This window comes from Centruroides sculpturatus, unplaced genomic scaffold, assembly GCF_000671375.1.
Source record: "Centruroides sculpturatus isolate CEXI.00-Female unplaced genomic scaffold, Cexi_2.0 scaffold796, whole genome shotgun sequence".
Classification (NCBI taxonomy): domain Eukaryota; kingdom Metazoa; phylum Arthropoda; class Arachnida; order Scorpiones; family Buthidae; genus Centruroides; species Centruroides sculpturatus.
Genome location: NW_019385038.1, coordinates 358,939 through 373,752, shown reverse-complemented (window position 1 = coordinate 373,752; position 14,814 = coordinate 358,939). Strand labels below are relative to the sequence as shown.

The 14,814-nt window shown below is 26.7% G+C and overlaps 1 protein-coding gene across 1 annotated transcript in view; it reads right to left on the bottom strand.

Moving 5' to 3' along the window:
* Nucleotides 1-14,814, bottom strand: part of LOC111633736 (potassium voltage-gated channel protein eag-like) — a 69,932-nt gene that overhangs the window by 14,831 nt on the left and 40,287 nt on the right. The window contains exons 2-8 of the mRNA XM_023378346.1: nucleotides 13,745-13,978; nucleotides 7,557-7,685; nucleotides 6,330-6,463; nucleotides 5,866-6,261; nucleotides 5,144-5,570; nucleotides 4,424-4,623; nucleotides 4,088-4,340 (exon numbers count right to left, since the gene is read on the bottom strand). Coding sequence (XP_023234114.1) covers nucleotides 4,088-4,340; nucleotides 4,424-4,623; nucleotides 5,144-5,570; nucleotides 5,866-6,261; nucleotides 6,330-6,463; nucleotides 7,557-7,685; nucleotides 13,745-13,978 — 1,773 coding nt within the window. The remainder of the gene's footprint in view (nucleotides 1-4,087; nucleotides 4,341-4,423; nucleotides 4,624-5,143; nucleotides 5,571-5,865; nucleotides 6,262-6,329; nucleotides 6,464-7,556; nucleotides 7,686-13,744; nucleotides 13,979-14,814) is intronic.

The window sequence follows — 14,814 nt, the reverse complement described above, 5'->3', positions numbered from 1 at the left end:
CTTGTAATTTGCATTTTTCTTAAAAAATATAAATATACAGTCGACCCCCCATAACACTGTTGATAATTCTGTTTTATACGAATTCCATGTTGTACGAGTCACTTTGATTTTACAAATACATGAGCCATTCACAGCCCGGCACACGTATTTGTAAAATCTAAGTGACTCGTACAACACGGAATTCATATAAAACGGAATAATCAACAGTGTTATAGGGGAATCGACCGTACTTGTTATAAATGGTATGACAATAAATCGTTCAGATTTTATGTTTAGTAGCATAAAATAATTTAAGTAAAAATTCAATTCATTTCTATATAGTAATGCTATAATAAATATGCAATTATTATTAATTTTATGTTAACTAACATATGATATTTAATATGTTTAATCTCATCAACTTAATTAAAAATATATATTATATATCTGTATTATATGAAAAAGCATTATTGATGTACAGGATGTCCCAAAAGTCGAGATACATAGGAAAATTGGATCATAAGTTTCCAGGTTAATTAATGAATTGATCATCGTAGTCTCCAGACCTTAATTCCCTGACTTTTGTCTGTGTATTTGAAGTCTTTGGTGTGCCAGGAAAAGATTCAAAACATGGATCATTCTAATGGAATTCCTTTAGATAATACATTTGATGTTTCAATTAGGTGCATAACATTTGATATGTTAACATGAGTTTAGCTTAAGCGCATTCGTATATTTGGAAAGAAATAGCCGATATGTAAAAATAGTTTTATCGTGTAATTAAAGTTACATTTCTCTAATAAATGTTAAATTTTCCTATGTATCGCTACTTTTCGGGCACCTTGTAAGTTTTTGCTCTAGGATGCTAAAAGCTAAGTTACTTTTAGTCATAATATATCAATTATACGAAAAATAAAAGATTATAATAATTTATTAAGGTATTAAAGTTACTACTAGTTAACTTTAAAAGTGCTAAAGATCACACAATAAGCCAAACAAAGCGGTATCATAAACGTAAGTAAAATTCATATCGGTTTATAATGAAAGAAAAATTTTAAAAAATAAGTGAATCTCATTAAATTAACTTCAAGAACGATAAAAACATATTTAATCAATAAAATTTTAATTTACTTCATGTAAATCAGAGAAATACACCATTTAAGCAGAGCAATCAATTCTTCATTAATACAAGTTATCTTTATTCCATTTCGGGAAATATCCACGGTAATTCAGCTGAAACACATTAATCGCATGTTTGATACATTCTGGAGGCAATATACTAAAAGCACCACCTGCAGAAACATTATACGCGTGACCTACTTTGCCCCAAATGAGATGTTCGAATAGCCCACTAAGAAAGTTGAACGTTGAAAGTAAAGTAACCTGTAGTAAAGTATTTATAGACAGAACTTGCCTCGTCTGTGATTACACCCTGTGATTTTTTTTTCACGAAATTACAATATAATGAAACTAAGAATCCTTTGTGAGGTATGAACTCAAAAAAAAAATTCATACCATCTGCCATCACGTTTATATCTATAAAGTTATAAAATATCCTTTTATTTCTCTATTAGTATTTCATTATGAAAAAGCTGCTATTTTTATCTCATTTCTATGATATTTCTTTTGTTAGAATGAATCGAAAAATTCACTTTTGATACTCCTATTATCAAACTTTTATATATATATTTTTCTATTCTTTTACTCCATTTCTTTGTTGTAAAAATCTAATAATTTAGCCATTTTTTCAAATACTCTTCTTATATTAATGCTTCTATAGAGTTGATATAGCTTATAAAGAACTACAGACAAATATATGAGTAAATAAGCTCACTTGTCAGAGAAATGTGGTTAGAAGTTCAATTCAATAAAATAAAATGGAAAGCGACTGAGAACAAAAGAATTCTGCCATGATGAATGAAAGACGTTTAGAACATTGCAGGAGGTTTAAATGTAAGAATTTTTATAGTTAAATTAAATTATCATATAAGTCTTTGGCGTGTTTTACATGTTTATCATTCTGATGAAGTTAAATGGGTTTCATTTGAAACAGTTTTAAGCTATGAAATTTATTTGCACATAAAAATTGAATTTTGAATATAAAAAGGCATTTAAATAAATAGTAGAATCAAATAAAATATACATCCATTTATTTATATAACGTGTCGTAATGTGTAGTGTGGAATTTAACAAAAATAAATAAATAATAAAAAATGCTGGCTTACATTTAATAGCATCCCTCATTCTCATAACCTTTAGAACATTAAAAAACATGAATTTTTTATACACTCTAAACGCCAATGTATTCATTTTTTCTTGCTTAAAATGCTTGTTTATTGTAATTAATTTTTTTCTCAAATAAACTGCAGAAAAGATTAATTAGTACAGATATAATTAAACGTATGTAAGATGACTTTAAACACAAAGAGAAACAGTCCTTTTTCCAGTCTAAAAGAAGGGCTGAAGGACTATTCTTCATTGTGTTCAAAATCAGTTTATACATGATGAATACTTTCCAGCGTCCGAAGACACAATTAAAATTAATTCGACGAAAATTAAGCATAAAAACGTGCAAATGATACTATTCATGTGTTCTTTATCAGCAAAAATATAATTAGAAGTGTTTATTCTGCTTGAAAAACACAGATTTAACATTAGATAATAACATAAAATAGGAAGATTCTTTAATAAATACAAAGGAATTGTAAATAGTTTTGATCATATGAAAAGAAATAAATAAAAATTCTAATATTAAATTGAATCTAATTACAGTACAAGAGAGTATTAATTAAGAATAATAATTCATAGAGAAATTGAGAAGGATAATTCAAACACTTTATGAGTAATTAATTTTTCGTAATTTTTCCATAAAATGAATCCAAAAGTTTAGTTGATCGAAAGACGTTTGTACTGATAGATGATATATTAAATATACTAAACTTCCAAATGCTCTAATTTAGCTAAAAGAAAGTTCCTAAAAGATTCTCCTCCTCCTCCTCCTCTTTAGCACTTAAATATTCCATTAATACACTATCATATATTCATAATATTCATGAACCGTTTGTTAAATGATTTATGAATTTTTATTCGTTACGGATATATAGATCAGTCAAGGCTCATTAAATTAGTCAGGAGACTAAGTGAAGATTAACACCGACCTTTTCAGTTTCGTGACGGATGAAATGAACATTTAACAGCATTATTCTCAAAAATCCCATCAAAGAAAGCAAACGCCCAGACACATGTAGATGATGAAACATCTTGCGATTGACCTTTGCAACGGAAACCCAACCCATACTTTACGATCTCCAGCATCCTTAATTATTGAACTATAAAAATTCGCAGAAAACCATTTTATCAAACTTTTAAACTTTTTATTCCGTTTAAACGATGCAAAAAAAAGGGAAAAAGACTAAAGCGCTTTTTTAAACTTTAACAATTTGAGATAAAGAAAATGTATTTTGCTGAAGATTTTTACTTTTCAGATTAGATTTCTCATATAAACTACGTTAAATTCACTTACAAAATTAATTAAAGATTGCATTTAGATGGTTAAATCGAGTTTGCTTATTGTTAATAAAAGAGGATGTTATAAAAGGCCATGTGTTGCTCAATCTTCAAAATGAAGGGAAATAAACCTATATGTTCTGAGATAATAAAAAACAAAAATTTAAAGATTTTTTTCAATTTTTCTTATATTTTTGCCATTGGAAACTTGTTAAACATATTTTATTTGAGAATCTGCAATTATTTTACAAATGTTATACATCATATTTAAGTATTCTCGCTAAATGTTAGATTAAATTTATAATTATATAAATAATTACTTTTTGAACTATATCATTATCGATTTTGTGTAAAAAAATTGATTTTGGTTTTAGTAAATTTAAAAATAAAAATAATAATACATCCACTTCCCGCAATTGACCTTCGCACCGGATTCTACTAAAATGATCATTTATGATTGTTTTTTTATAATGTAAAACGTGACGACCTTCTCCCGTCACGCAAAATTCGTATCGTTAGTTTGACATTTAGATAATCACGCAAAGAATTTTTTTCTATATTTTTATGTATTTTTTTCTATAAAACAAAATTCGGTATTTACCTAAAATAGCAACTACTTCGTCATCCTGTATAACCTCTAACGATCCAGTGACGACAAAGCACAGTGTATCTATACTTTCTCCAGTATGGTACAGCAAATCACCAGGTGCGCTGTGATCCATGCTGAAGTACATAGCAAGTGCTCTGAGGCAACCATCACTGGCAAGCCGAAAAGCTGGATGTTCGTTGAAAACTTTTCTGTTTAGATGGACACAGATGTCGGCTGTCATGTCTTTCGGACAGTAACTCAATACCTGGAAGAAAGAAATAATGTTGTAAATCAATCTCTGTCAGAAAAAAAGATATGATTTATGATTCTTTAAAACAAGGCAAATACTTTTTTCGTATCAATTCCTTTACTCATTGTCCAAGTGGAAACAACGTAATCCATAACTCGTTCGCTTAATGCTTTAGGCACCTCGTGGAGTTTCATAAATTCCCGCACGCTGTTAAGCATTTCGTGATATTTAGCTGTTGCTGATGTCATTTGTTGAATGATTGTTGTAACATGACCGAAAATTGTAGCGTAAAGAAGAGCTGTAAACGAATTTCCTCGTTTTAAAATGCGTTGTAATTACAAGGTAAACTATTGTTCACTAAGGTAACTTTATAAAATAGAAAATGAGATAAATTTAACCAAAAATTTACGTGAAAATAGACAGCATCATTCCAAAATAGATATAAAAATATATTCGATAGAAAAGTATTTGAAAACATTATTTTCTTAATGATTATTAATTGAAAATGTGGTTTACCTAACCGTAATTGCTTAAATTTGAAAATAATTTTAATAATAATCTCGAGAGAGAAATAATTAACAAAACTTTCTATTCATCATTGTTAGCAATTTTAGTTAAGAAAACTACATTCAAACGATTATAATTAAAATTCCTTTCAAATGATATTTAAATTCATTGCAGTTGACAAAAATCAAATATGAACAATATTAATAATAATTTTCATATTTAATTTTTTGTTTCTGTAATCTGATTGATAAGTTTGCTGTATCAATTTCGATTCATTATCTTAAAATATGACAAAGATTAATGCTAATTACCTCCGATGATCATCATGCAAATGGTGAAAACCTTCTCATTGTCAGTCTCAGCTGCAACGTTGCCAAACCCTACACTGGTCATGCACGTCATTGTGTAGTATAAAGCTGTAACGTACATGGTACCACGAGGAGGCCCATCCACTAATTCACCTTTCATAGTTTGATTAGAGATGCGAAAATGAAAATCTTTCATGGTTGTATTGGATAATTTCCATAACCAGCTATGAGTGCAATTGTTTTCGGCATCGCTACGTCCTATGCTATACCAAATACAAGCTAGCCAATGGGCTACTAACATGTAGAAGCAGAGAAGGAGAATTAACATGGCTGCACCGTACTCTAAATACCTATCTAACTTTCTTACAACTCTACCGAGTCGAAGTAGGCGAACCACTTTCAGGGCGCTGAAGAGGCTGCCGATTCCTTGCTATAAAATAAAATATTATTTATCTTCCAGACGTAATATGTAAAGTTTTAATAGAGAGATTGCGGCTGACGTTTTCAACGCGAAAACGTGTACGTCTGACGTTCAGCACCGCCATCCTGTAAGCCTAGAAATTTGACAATGGTGTATGATTTCATTGGTCGAGTATGATTTCATTGACGTTCCAAACGCCATTGTTAAACTTCTAGGCTTACAGGATGGCGGCGCTGAACGTCCGGCGTACACGTTTTCGCATTGAGAACGTCGGCCGCAACCTCGCTAATTACTCAGAACTTACATCGTCATCATGGTCAAAGGCATTGAAGACATCATAAGGTAGGCACGATAAGAGGTCAATAATAAACCAACTCTTCAAATAATTCATCCTGATGATTTTTGGGTCCGAAACAACTTCACCTCCAGGTCCGACAAATGTTGTGTGGAAATTCAACACGATGTCGATGAAAAAGATGACGTCCACGATGCTGTCCAACACCAGTAAAGTAACGTCTTCGCTCGTTTTATTTTTGAACGCAACGTTATAGGGCACCATAATGGCAGTGTAGAAGGTAAGGCATAGTATCACCCAATCCCAGATAGCTTTGAAGGCGCAATAATGGAGAAGAATATGGGGTGGAGTTTTGGGTGCTTCTTGACGGTATTGGGGCAGGACATCGGAATTCAAGCTTATCATCTGAAAACCATAAAACCTAAGTTAATAAATAGATATTACAAGTGAAAAAATTAATGGCGGTTTCTTACGTGAGCAATCTGCGATTGTTTGGCATTTTCGGACTTTATTGCAGGAATATGTGAAGAGAATTGTTGGACAAGGACTGAACGACTTCTGGTGACAGATCTCGCCAATCGAGCAAACTTACTAAGACCAACAGCTGCTAAAAAAATAATATTCAACAGCATCACATATCTGTTTGTAAACAAAATCATATAAATTAATAAATGAATACACACAGCTCCACAAAATCATCAATATAGAATTAATCGCAATTTATGTAAATTTGTCGATAAATTTTTTACATAAATTTGCATAATAGTTAGCTCATAACCATTTATATATAGTTGTATTAAGTTATTACGTATCCTATATTGATTTCGAAGCATATCCCTAGTTACAGTAAAGAAATATATGAATAAAATATAAGCAAATTGTAATATAAATTTATATGCTAATTAAAGAGGCAGAAATTCAATTATATAAAGTGTATTCTTTTGTAAAATTAAAAGATTTGTATCTGTATGAAAATTAGTAAAGTTTATTTTCGAATTTATTTACAAAAATTAAATATAAACTATTTAATTTTCCGTACAAGTGGAAAACCTTGTACTAATTTAAATAAATAAATAAATAAATAAAATACTTTAAAAAATGAACGACTGAAGTTTTATTCGAAATTTGAACATAATAAATAAACAATTTTTAAAATTTAATTATTTGATTAAAGTAATTTTAACATCATCAGCAGAATTTAACTTCATTCAGATCACATCTGTGATATATATACTTATATAAGTCAAAATATGTTTTTATGAGTTTTATAAAAAGCTTTACTCTTCAAACTTTTTTGGAGTTGTTTCAATGGAAAAAGTTAATAAATTTTCCAAATATAGAAAAATATTCCAGGTGTTCATTCTTGAAATATTTGGATATATTCCAGAAATTTTTGAAATTTCAGCAAATCCAACATCCCAACTTTTGCCATAAAGATATTAATAATAATTTATTTTTTAAAAAAATACAAAAATTTTTAATTAAAATGCATATTTCTTACAAAAATGCGATATATTTTAAATAAATTTAATTTAACGATAATTATTTTAACTGAAGAAATTGCTATCGAAATTAGCCTCTATTTTTTTCTACAATCGAAAATGAAAAATAGAAGAAATAAAATGATAAATGGAAATGAGGAATTTTTATATAAAATTTTAAGTTATTTTTAACTCATTAGGGCTATAAAAAATATTTACCTTTGGCTGCATCGTCTTCCAGAGGTTGTTTCAGAGCTGTTATGTCCCGAAATGTCAACAGAAATAAAACAACAACATCTTTTTCATTTTTAATGGGTGCTATGTGTAAAAGAAGCCATAATGGGCTACCTAAATTTAAAAAAAAATTAAATTTATCCATCAAAATTTTATCGTATTTTAATCAAAAACTTATAAAATAAACAATTTTATAAAGTTCTCAAATAGTTTTCAAGCTTGGAATCGCATCTTTCCAGCTCTTTCTAATCCTCTTTGTATGGATTTGTAAGTTTTCAAAGACTCTCTTTGAAAAAGAGGAGATTTTTAATTCAGTTGAAAAATATTATTAACCGAAAAAATAAGATTTTTAAGGATAATATTTTGATCGGATTTGATAGAATAAAATTCTAAAAACAAAGATTTTAAACATCTGTAAATATGTACACCAGAAGTAATTTCCAATGGGATTAAGCATGCATAAGCTAACTGTTGTTACTGGAATCATTACAGAAATTTACACATTTCGGTCGAATCAATCAACATAAAGCAGAATTATATATATAGCTGATGACGTCAATGAGTGCTTAGGTTAGATAGTTTGCTTCGTAATATCTGAGATGAGATTTTGTAGGTAAATGTACCATTAGTTTAATCATAATGACAATTTTTATGGCTACGATTGTAAAGGTTTTATCAATTACAATAATTAAGGTAATTATTTGTTTAAAAATCATTCGTTTTAAATCGTTTTAAGATTTTAAAAGTATTTTTATAATTATCTAAGCAACTCTCCATTAAAATGAATTGTTTTTTTAATACTTTTATTTTTATTTTAATGCTTAATTTTATGATTATTATTACCATTATTGTTATTATTATGAAGGTATTCTAGTAAATGTTTTCAGAATTCTCACATCATTGTTATAAAAAGAATACGAAAATATTTAAAATTAATAGATTTAATTTAATAAATTTAATAGAGATTTTTGTTTGGTAACAAAATGATAATTTTATAACAGAAATTCCTCAAGCACTCCTCATTATCAGATAGCGATGTCTTGCGTGAAGAGAGCAATTATTATTTTTAAATAAATGAATATTTCGAGTGATAAATTGTTGAAATATTCTGCCTAGATTATAATTAATAACGAAACAATATTTTTCAAATTGGTTTATACATAAAACGAGATAAAAAGATATGATAAATACGTTATTTGTACTGATTGGTTTGATGGGATAAGGTAACGCAACAGATACCCAATACGTCAAGGGGATGCTTTCCAAGAGGACTGTTCTATAGAAAATTGACTCATATTTAAGTGTTAGACACGCAAAGAAAATGTGCAAAAGTCCACGCGCCCGTGACCGTGTCCGTGATCGTGTTTAGGTGCTCTAGCCACTCGACCATTGGCATGCCGTAAGTTACATAGTCTGAAGGTATTTTGATGCTTAAATCTGTGCCAAAGTTACACAAAAATTAAATAATGGCAATTCCCTACCTTTAAATATTGTTTCCTTTTATGTACAGTACTTCAAATACTTTAAATATTGATCGGAAGTATTTGACGTACTGTATAGTACATAAAAGGAAACAATAAAAAATGATATTAAAGTTTATTTAAGATTTCTCTGACAATAATTTAATTAATGTGAAATGTCTTATTTTCTATTTTTATATTAAAATTTAAACTCTTTAAATTAATTACTTTAATTATTTATTAACAAAACTTCATTGCTTAGTAAGTAATTTTAAATATTTCCCATAATTGTAAATATATAAAGTATTTTTATAAGCTGCAAATAATATAACTTATATAATAGTTTTATTTCTAATTAATTTTTTATAAATAAATTAATCTTCTAACGTAAAATTGGTATTTAAAGTAATAAAACGAACTACATTATAGCTACGTATCTGCGGACAATATATTATTTGATACGCTTTAAATTTAATGTTAAGTTTATTTATACAAATCAACAAAGCTTTTTATAAAAATTTTTTCAATATATCAAGCTTATTGTTACGCATAATAGTGTCAAAAAGTTCTATTTTTTGCTTAATATAACGTTTATACGAATTAGCGTCACGTTTTGCTGTTAATGTACTATTAAAACGCATAAAGTATAACAAGTCTATACAAATCTCAATTGTTTTGTTTAGTAAAAGAATGAAGTATTTCATTGTTAATCTTACTTTAAATTAATTTATAATAAATTAAAATAATCGATCTTCATAATTCACAGGATCAAAATTTCTCAAGAGACAAACTGATGACTGTTAAAAAGTATTTAAATAATTACCTACTAATTAACATGCAACTGGGTCAAACTTAAAATAGATTCGTATGTAAAGGCGCTTACTTTAATTCGATTAGATGCAAAAAAATAGTTCTTAAAGCAACAAAATTAATCTTATGTTCAATTTAACATTTGCAGTTTTTTTTTCTTCCTTTCTTCTTCCTAACTTAATAAATTTTAAAGGATTTTAACCTAAACATTTTCATAAGGAAACAAACAACATCGCTGGTCATCCATCTTAAATATTATTTTTTAATCTTCACGATTATAAAATTGGCTAAACGCCCTTATACGAAAGGAGAAAAATTAATCTATTTTATAATAAAATTATTTGAATTTTTTAAAATTTAATTATTTTTATTATGATATTCATTTATTTAGTCATCAATTCTGTACACGTGTAAGAAACTTTAAATTTGATATCAGAATATTATTATTAGGGAGTAGAGCCTACTCAAAGGAATAGGTTAAAGAAAAGAGGATATTGCTTAGGGATAAGAAGGAGGAGAGCAGATCCTTCTCTCCTCCTTCTCATCCTAGTTCTCGTCCCTAAGCTATATCTTATTCATATGCCTCGTATTTTCAAACATTTATTTAAAAATTTAAAAATATAAATATTAAAAATTAATTTGTCCTTCGATTTAAAGTTTTATTAGGCCTATATTTATATATTCACAGAGATTTTATATAAATTATAAAGAAATATTTTCAACTTTTTACTTGTAACCATCAACAAAATTTTTAGAAATATAATAAAATGTTTAAAGACTTTCTACTAAAATATATTATTTTTATTATTTTCTATTTATAGATACATAAATTGATTAAAAAATAAATAAAAATTTGTAGTATTTATTATTGTAGTTAGAATGAAAGTGGAAAAAAAANTTTTCTAAAAACGTCGCAATTATTTATTTATTTATTTTTAAATTATCAACATTCTAAATTTACAAATGTATATATATAAACCCATTTAATTTACATTAATGTTTATTTATTTTTTAATTGAAATTTTAAAATTAAGATTTACAAAATTTTAAAAATAGAAGGAAAATTGTTAAAGAAAAAGAATTTAAAAAGTAATTTTTTGTTTGTATTTTAAATTTAAAAAGTTTGATTTTAATCCAAATTTTTTATTTTCATCTGTCATTAAAGAAACGGAATAGAAAAGATTAAATAATATTTTTATTTTACTGAAAAATTTAATCTTTCATATTAATATAATTTAATATAATTATTATATTTAGTACATAAATTTTTAAAAGAATTTTCCAAATTTAACAAATAAAACTGCAATAAGCTATAGAAAACGTTGAGAAATTTATAGTTTGCCTATAAAAGTAAATGTGAAAAGCATTCAAATAATACTTATGTCAATAAAATCTATAAATAACAAAGCTTATAAAACGGAATTTATATCACAATGCAAATAAATCGTTAATTTATTTATAATTTTAATAGAAGAGTTCTTATATTAAATATATAAACTAAAAATGCCGACATTCTAGTTAATTTTTCAAGAATTACTTCGGTTTTTATCATTATTTTCATTAAAAAAAGACTGAAAATTGAAGTTTTCATTAAGTAAATTAACGTTTTTCAAGTAGTAGAACGTTCATTAGATATTATATATAAATATCATAATTTTGTTATCTTAGAATGGAGGAACACTTGATCAGCATTATTATCGATGTATGATGATGAATTAAGTTATCACTTATGATTAATTCAACTTATATAATATAACGTACAGGAAGTTTGTATTATACTTTCTAATAATCAAAGCTATATCGAATGAATTATAACAGATTCGCGTACAACGCGGGGATAAGTTCCGCGTTATAGAGGAGCGCGTTATACAGGAGTTCACTGTATAAACTAAGATAAAATTCATTTAAATTTTAATATACAGTCGACCCTCTAATAAAAGCCACCTACAAACGGCTGCCGTTATTAGAGTGTTAAGCAGAAATATATGCAAAATAATCTCCATAAAGATTATATTTTTGTTTCTGTTCCTGGTCTTTATTCACAGGTTTCACTGTACTGTGCGTTATTTTATCGTAAATTCTATTTTATCCGAGAATAGTTTTTAAAAAAAATGAAAATAGCTTCGACGTTTATAACTAAGAATGTTTATCAATTAAAGAATTTGAATGTATATTTAAAACTTATAAATTTGAAGAAGATTAATGATGTAAGTGAATTTAATCTCATAAAATGACAAATTTTATTATAAAATTGTAATAATTTAAAAGTAAAAGAAATCAAAAACAAATGACAGCTGTTTATTATATTAATCCAGAACTTCTTTCAACATAAATATTGTGTGAGAGGCAGATTTTATGAGTCGACTTAAATTAAACATTGTTTGCGCATTAGTTACGCAAGAATTACTTTCTTCTCATCTTCACGCTATTCTTTTACNAGCTTATAAAACGGAATTTATATCACAATGCAAATAAATCGTTAATTTATTTATAATTTTAATAGAAGAGTTCTTATATTAAATATATAAACTAAAAATGCCGACATTCTAGTTAATTTTTCAAGAATTACTTCGGTTTTTATCATTATTTTCATTAAAAAAAGACTGAAAATTGAAGTTTTCATTAAGTAAATTAACGTTTTTCAAGTAGTAGAACGTTCATTAGATATTATATATAAATATCATAATTTTGTTATCTTAGAATGGAGGAACACTTGATCAGCATTATTATCGATGTATGATGATGAATTAAGTTATCACTTATGATTAATTCAACTTATATAATATAACGTACAGGAAGTTTGTATTATACTTTCTAATAATCAAAGCTATATCGAATGAATTATAACAGATTCGCGTACAACGCGGGGATAAGTTCCGCGTTATAGAGGAGCGCGTTATACAGGAGTTCACTGTATAAACTAAGATAAAATTCATTTAAATTTTAATATACAGTCGACCCTCTAATAAAAGCCACCTACAAACGGCTGCCGTTATTAGAGTGTTAAGCAGAAATATATGCAAAATAACCTCCATAAAGATTATATTTTTGTTTCTGTTCCTGGTCTTTATTCACAGGTTTCACTGTACTGTGCGTTATTTTATCGTAAATTCTATTTTATCCGAGAATAGTTTTTAAAAAAAATGAAAATAGCTTCGACGTTTATAACTAAGAATGTTTATCAATTAAAGAATTTGAATGTATATTTAAAACTTATAAATTTGAAGAAGATTAATGATGTAAGTGAATTTAATCTCATAAAATGACAAATTTTATTATAAAATTGTAATAATTTAAAAGTAAAAGAAATCAAAAACAAATGACAGCTGTTTATTATATTAATCCAGAACTTCTTTCAACATAAATATTGTGTGAGAGGCAGATTTTATGAGTCGACTTAAATTAAACATTGTTTGCGCATTAGTTACGCAAGAATTACTTTCTTCTCATCTTCACGCTATTCTTTTACTTCGGGCGATTCCAAGAAGCATTTATTAATTTTAAATATGGCATATATTTTTAATTTTAAAATAAATTCTTTAATAAAATTAATTAACTCTTTTTATTTAATTTTAAATTAAATGGGAACTTTCTATATATTAAAATATACCTTAAATTTTAATTTTCTTTTAGAAATTAGTTATGGAAGAATCTTTTAGACATCAGATAAGAGTTAAAGGCTTTATTAAAGTGTAGAAATGATAAAGTTTTCTGAAGAATTCTTCAACGACTCCAAAGGGAAAAGTCTTGATAAACTGGGAGGATGGGGATTTATCTAAAATTTTAACTTATGTCTTCTAATGTTTGGTCATATTTTTATATTTTTAATGATTTTTTAATAAATTCTGTTGAAATAAATGTATTTTAAACTGTAAAAATTCTTTAAATATGACATTAACTTACGGTTTTTCTTGTAGAGAAGGATCTCCACTTGGTCAAGCGATTGATTATCCAGGCACTGTTCTATCCTCGATATAGTGGCTTTGTCTGTTAACTCACCAAACATAAAACTACAACGACAACTCTTCTGCATCACCTCAGCTCTGTTATAACCCGCAAGTTTACAAAATGTTTCGGAGCAATATACGATAGGAAAGTCCACAATTTGGGCATTAGCCAGTAGAAAACTGCAGTCAGCTATAATATATAAAAATTAGAGATAAAATAAATATTATATATAAGAATCAGGAATTGAAATTTAATCAAAAAAATTAATAATAAGAAAAATAAATATGTAAAAAGTAATTGATGGTTGAAGAAGTGTGTATAATCTCTTTCCTGATCTGTAGCATTGTGTGTTAATAGAAACTTCAGAAAACAATGATTGATTACAACAGAAGAATACATAAAAAACACAAAGATAGAAAGGAAAAAGAAGAAAGAAGCTTAGAATAAATTTAAAATATATAGCATATGACAGTTTTTTGGTTGAGAAAAGTACCCATTTTTGACTTTGTTTTCTAAGTATATTTATATTTAAATATTGCACCATTTATTCTGATTATTCTGCTTCGTGACATATTTTTCAGATAGAACTTATAGAAATTTTAATATATTTTTCTTGTCTTGGATAGTAAAAATGTGTAAATTTCTGTTTACACATTTCTGTTCCTAGGAATATTTTCAGGAATATATTGCTTACTATACGCTTTTTCTTTAGTATATAAACAAATAAAAACACGTCGAGTTGTTGATCATAATCAAAAATAAAACTATGTTACAAACTAAGTTCTTACAAATAAATTTAAATAAAAATTAGTAAAAGAATAAAATATTTAAAGTAATTTTAAGACTTTAAAGATAATTAATTAATTTTAGAATAAAACACTACAGTAAAAGCTTTTATTTATTAATCACGAGATGTTAAACGTCAAAAAAAATTAACAAAATATCTTTTAAAAGTCATGTTAAATTATTTTACTTAAATATTTTATAACAACTAAATTATTTTTAAAATATTTAAATAAAAAAAA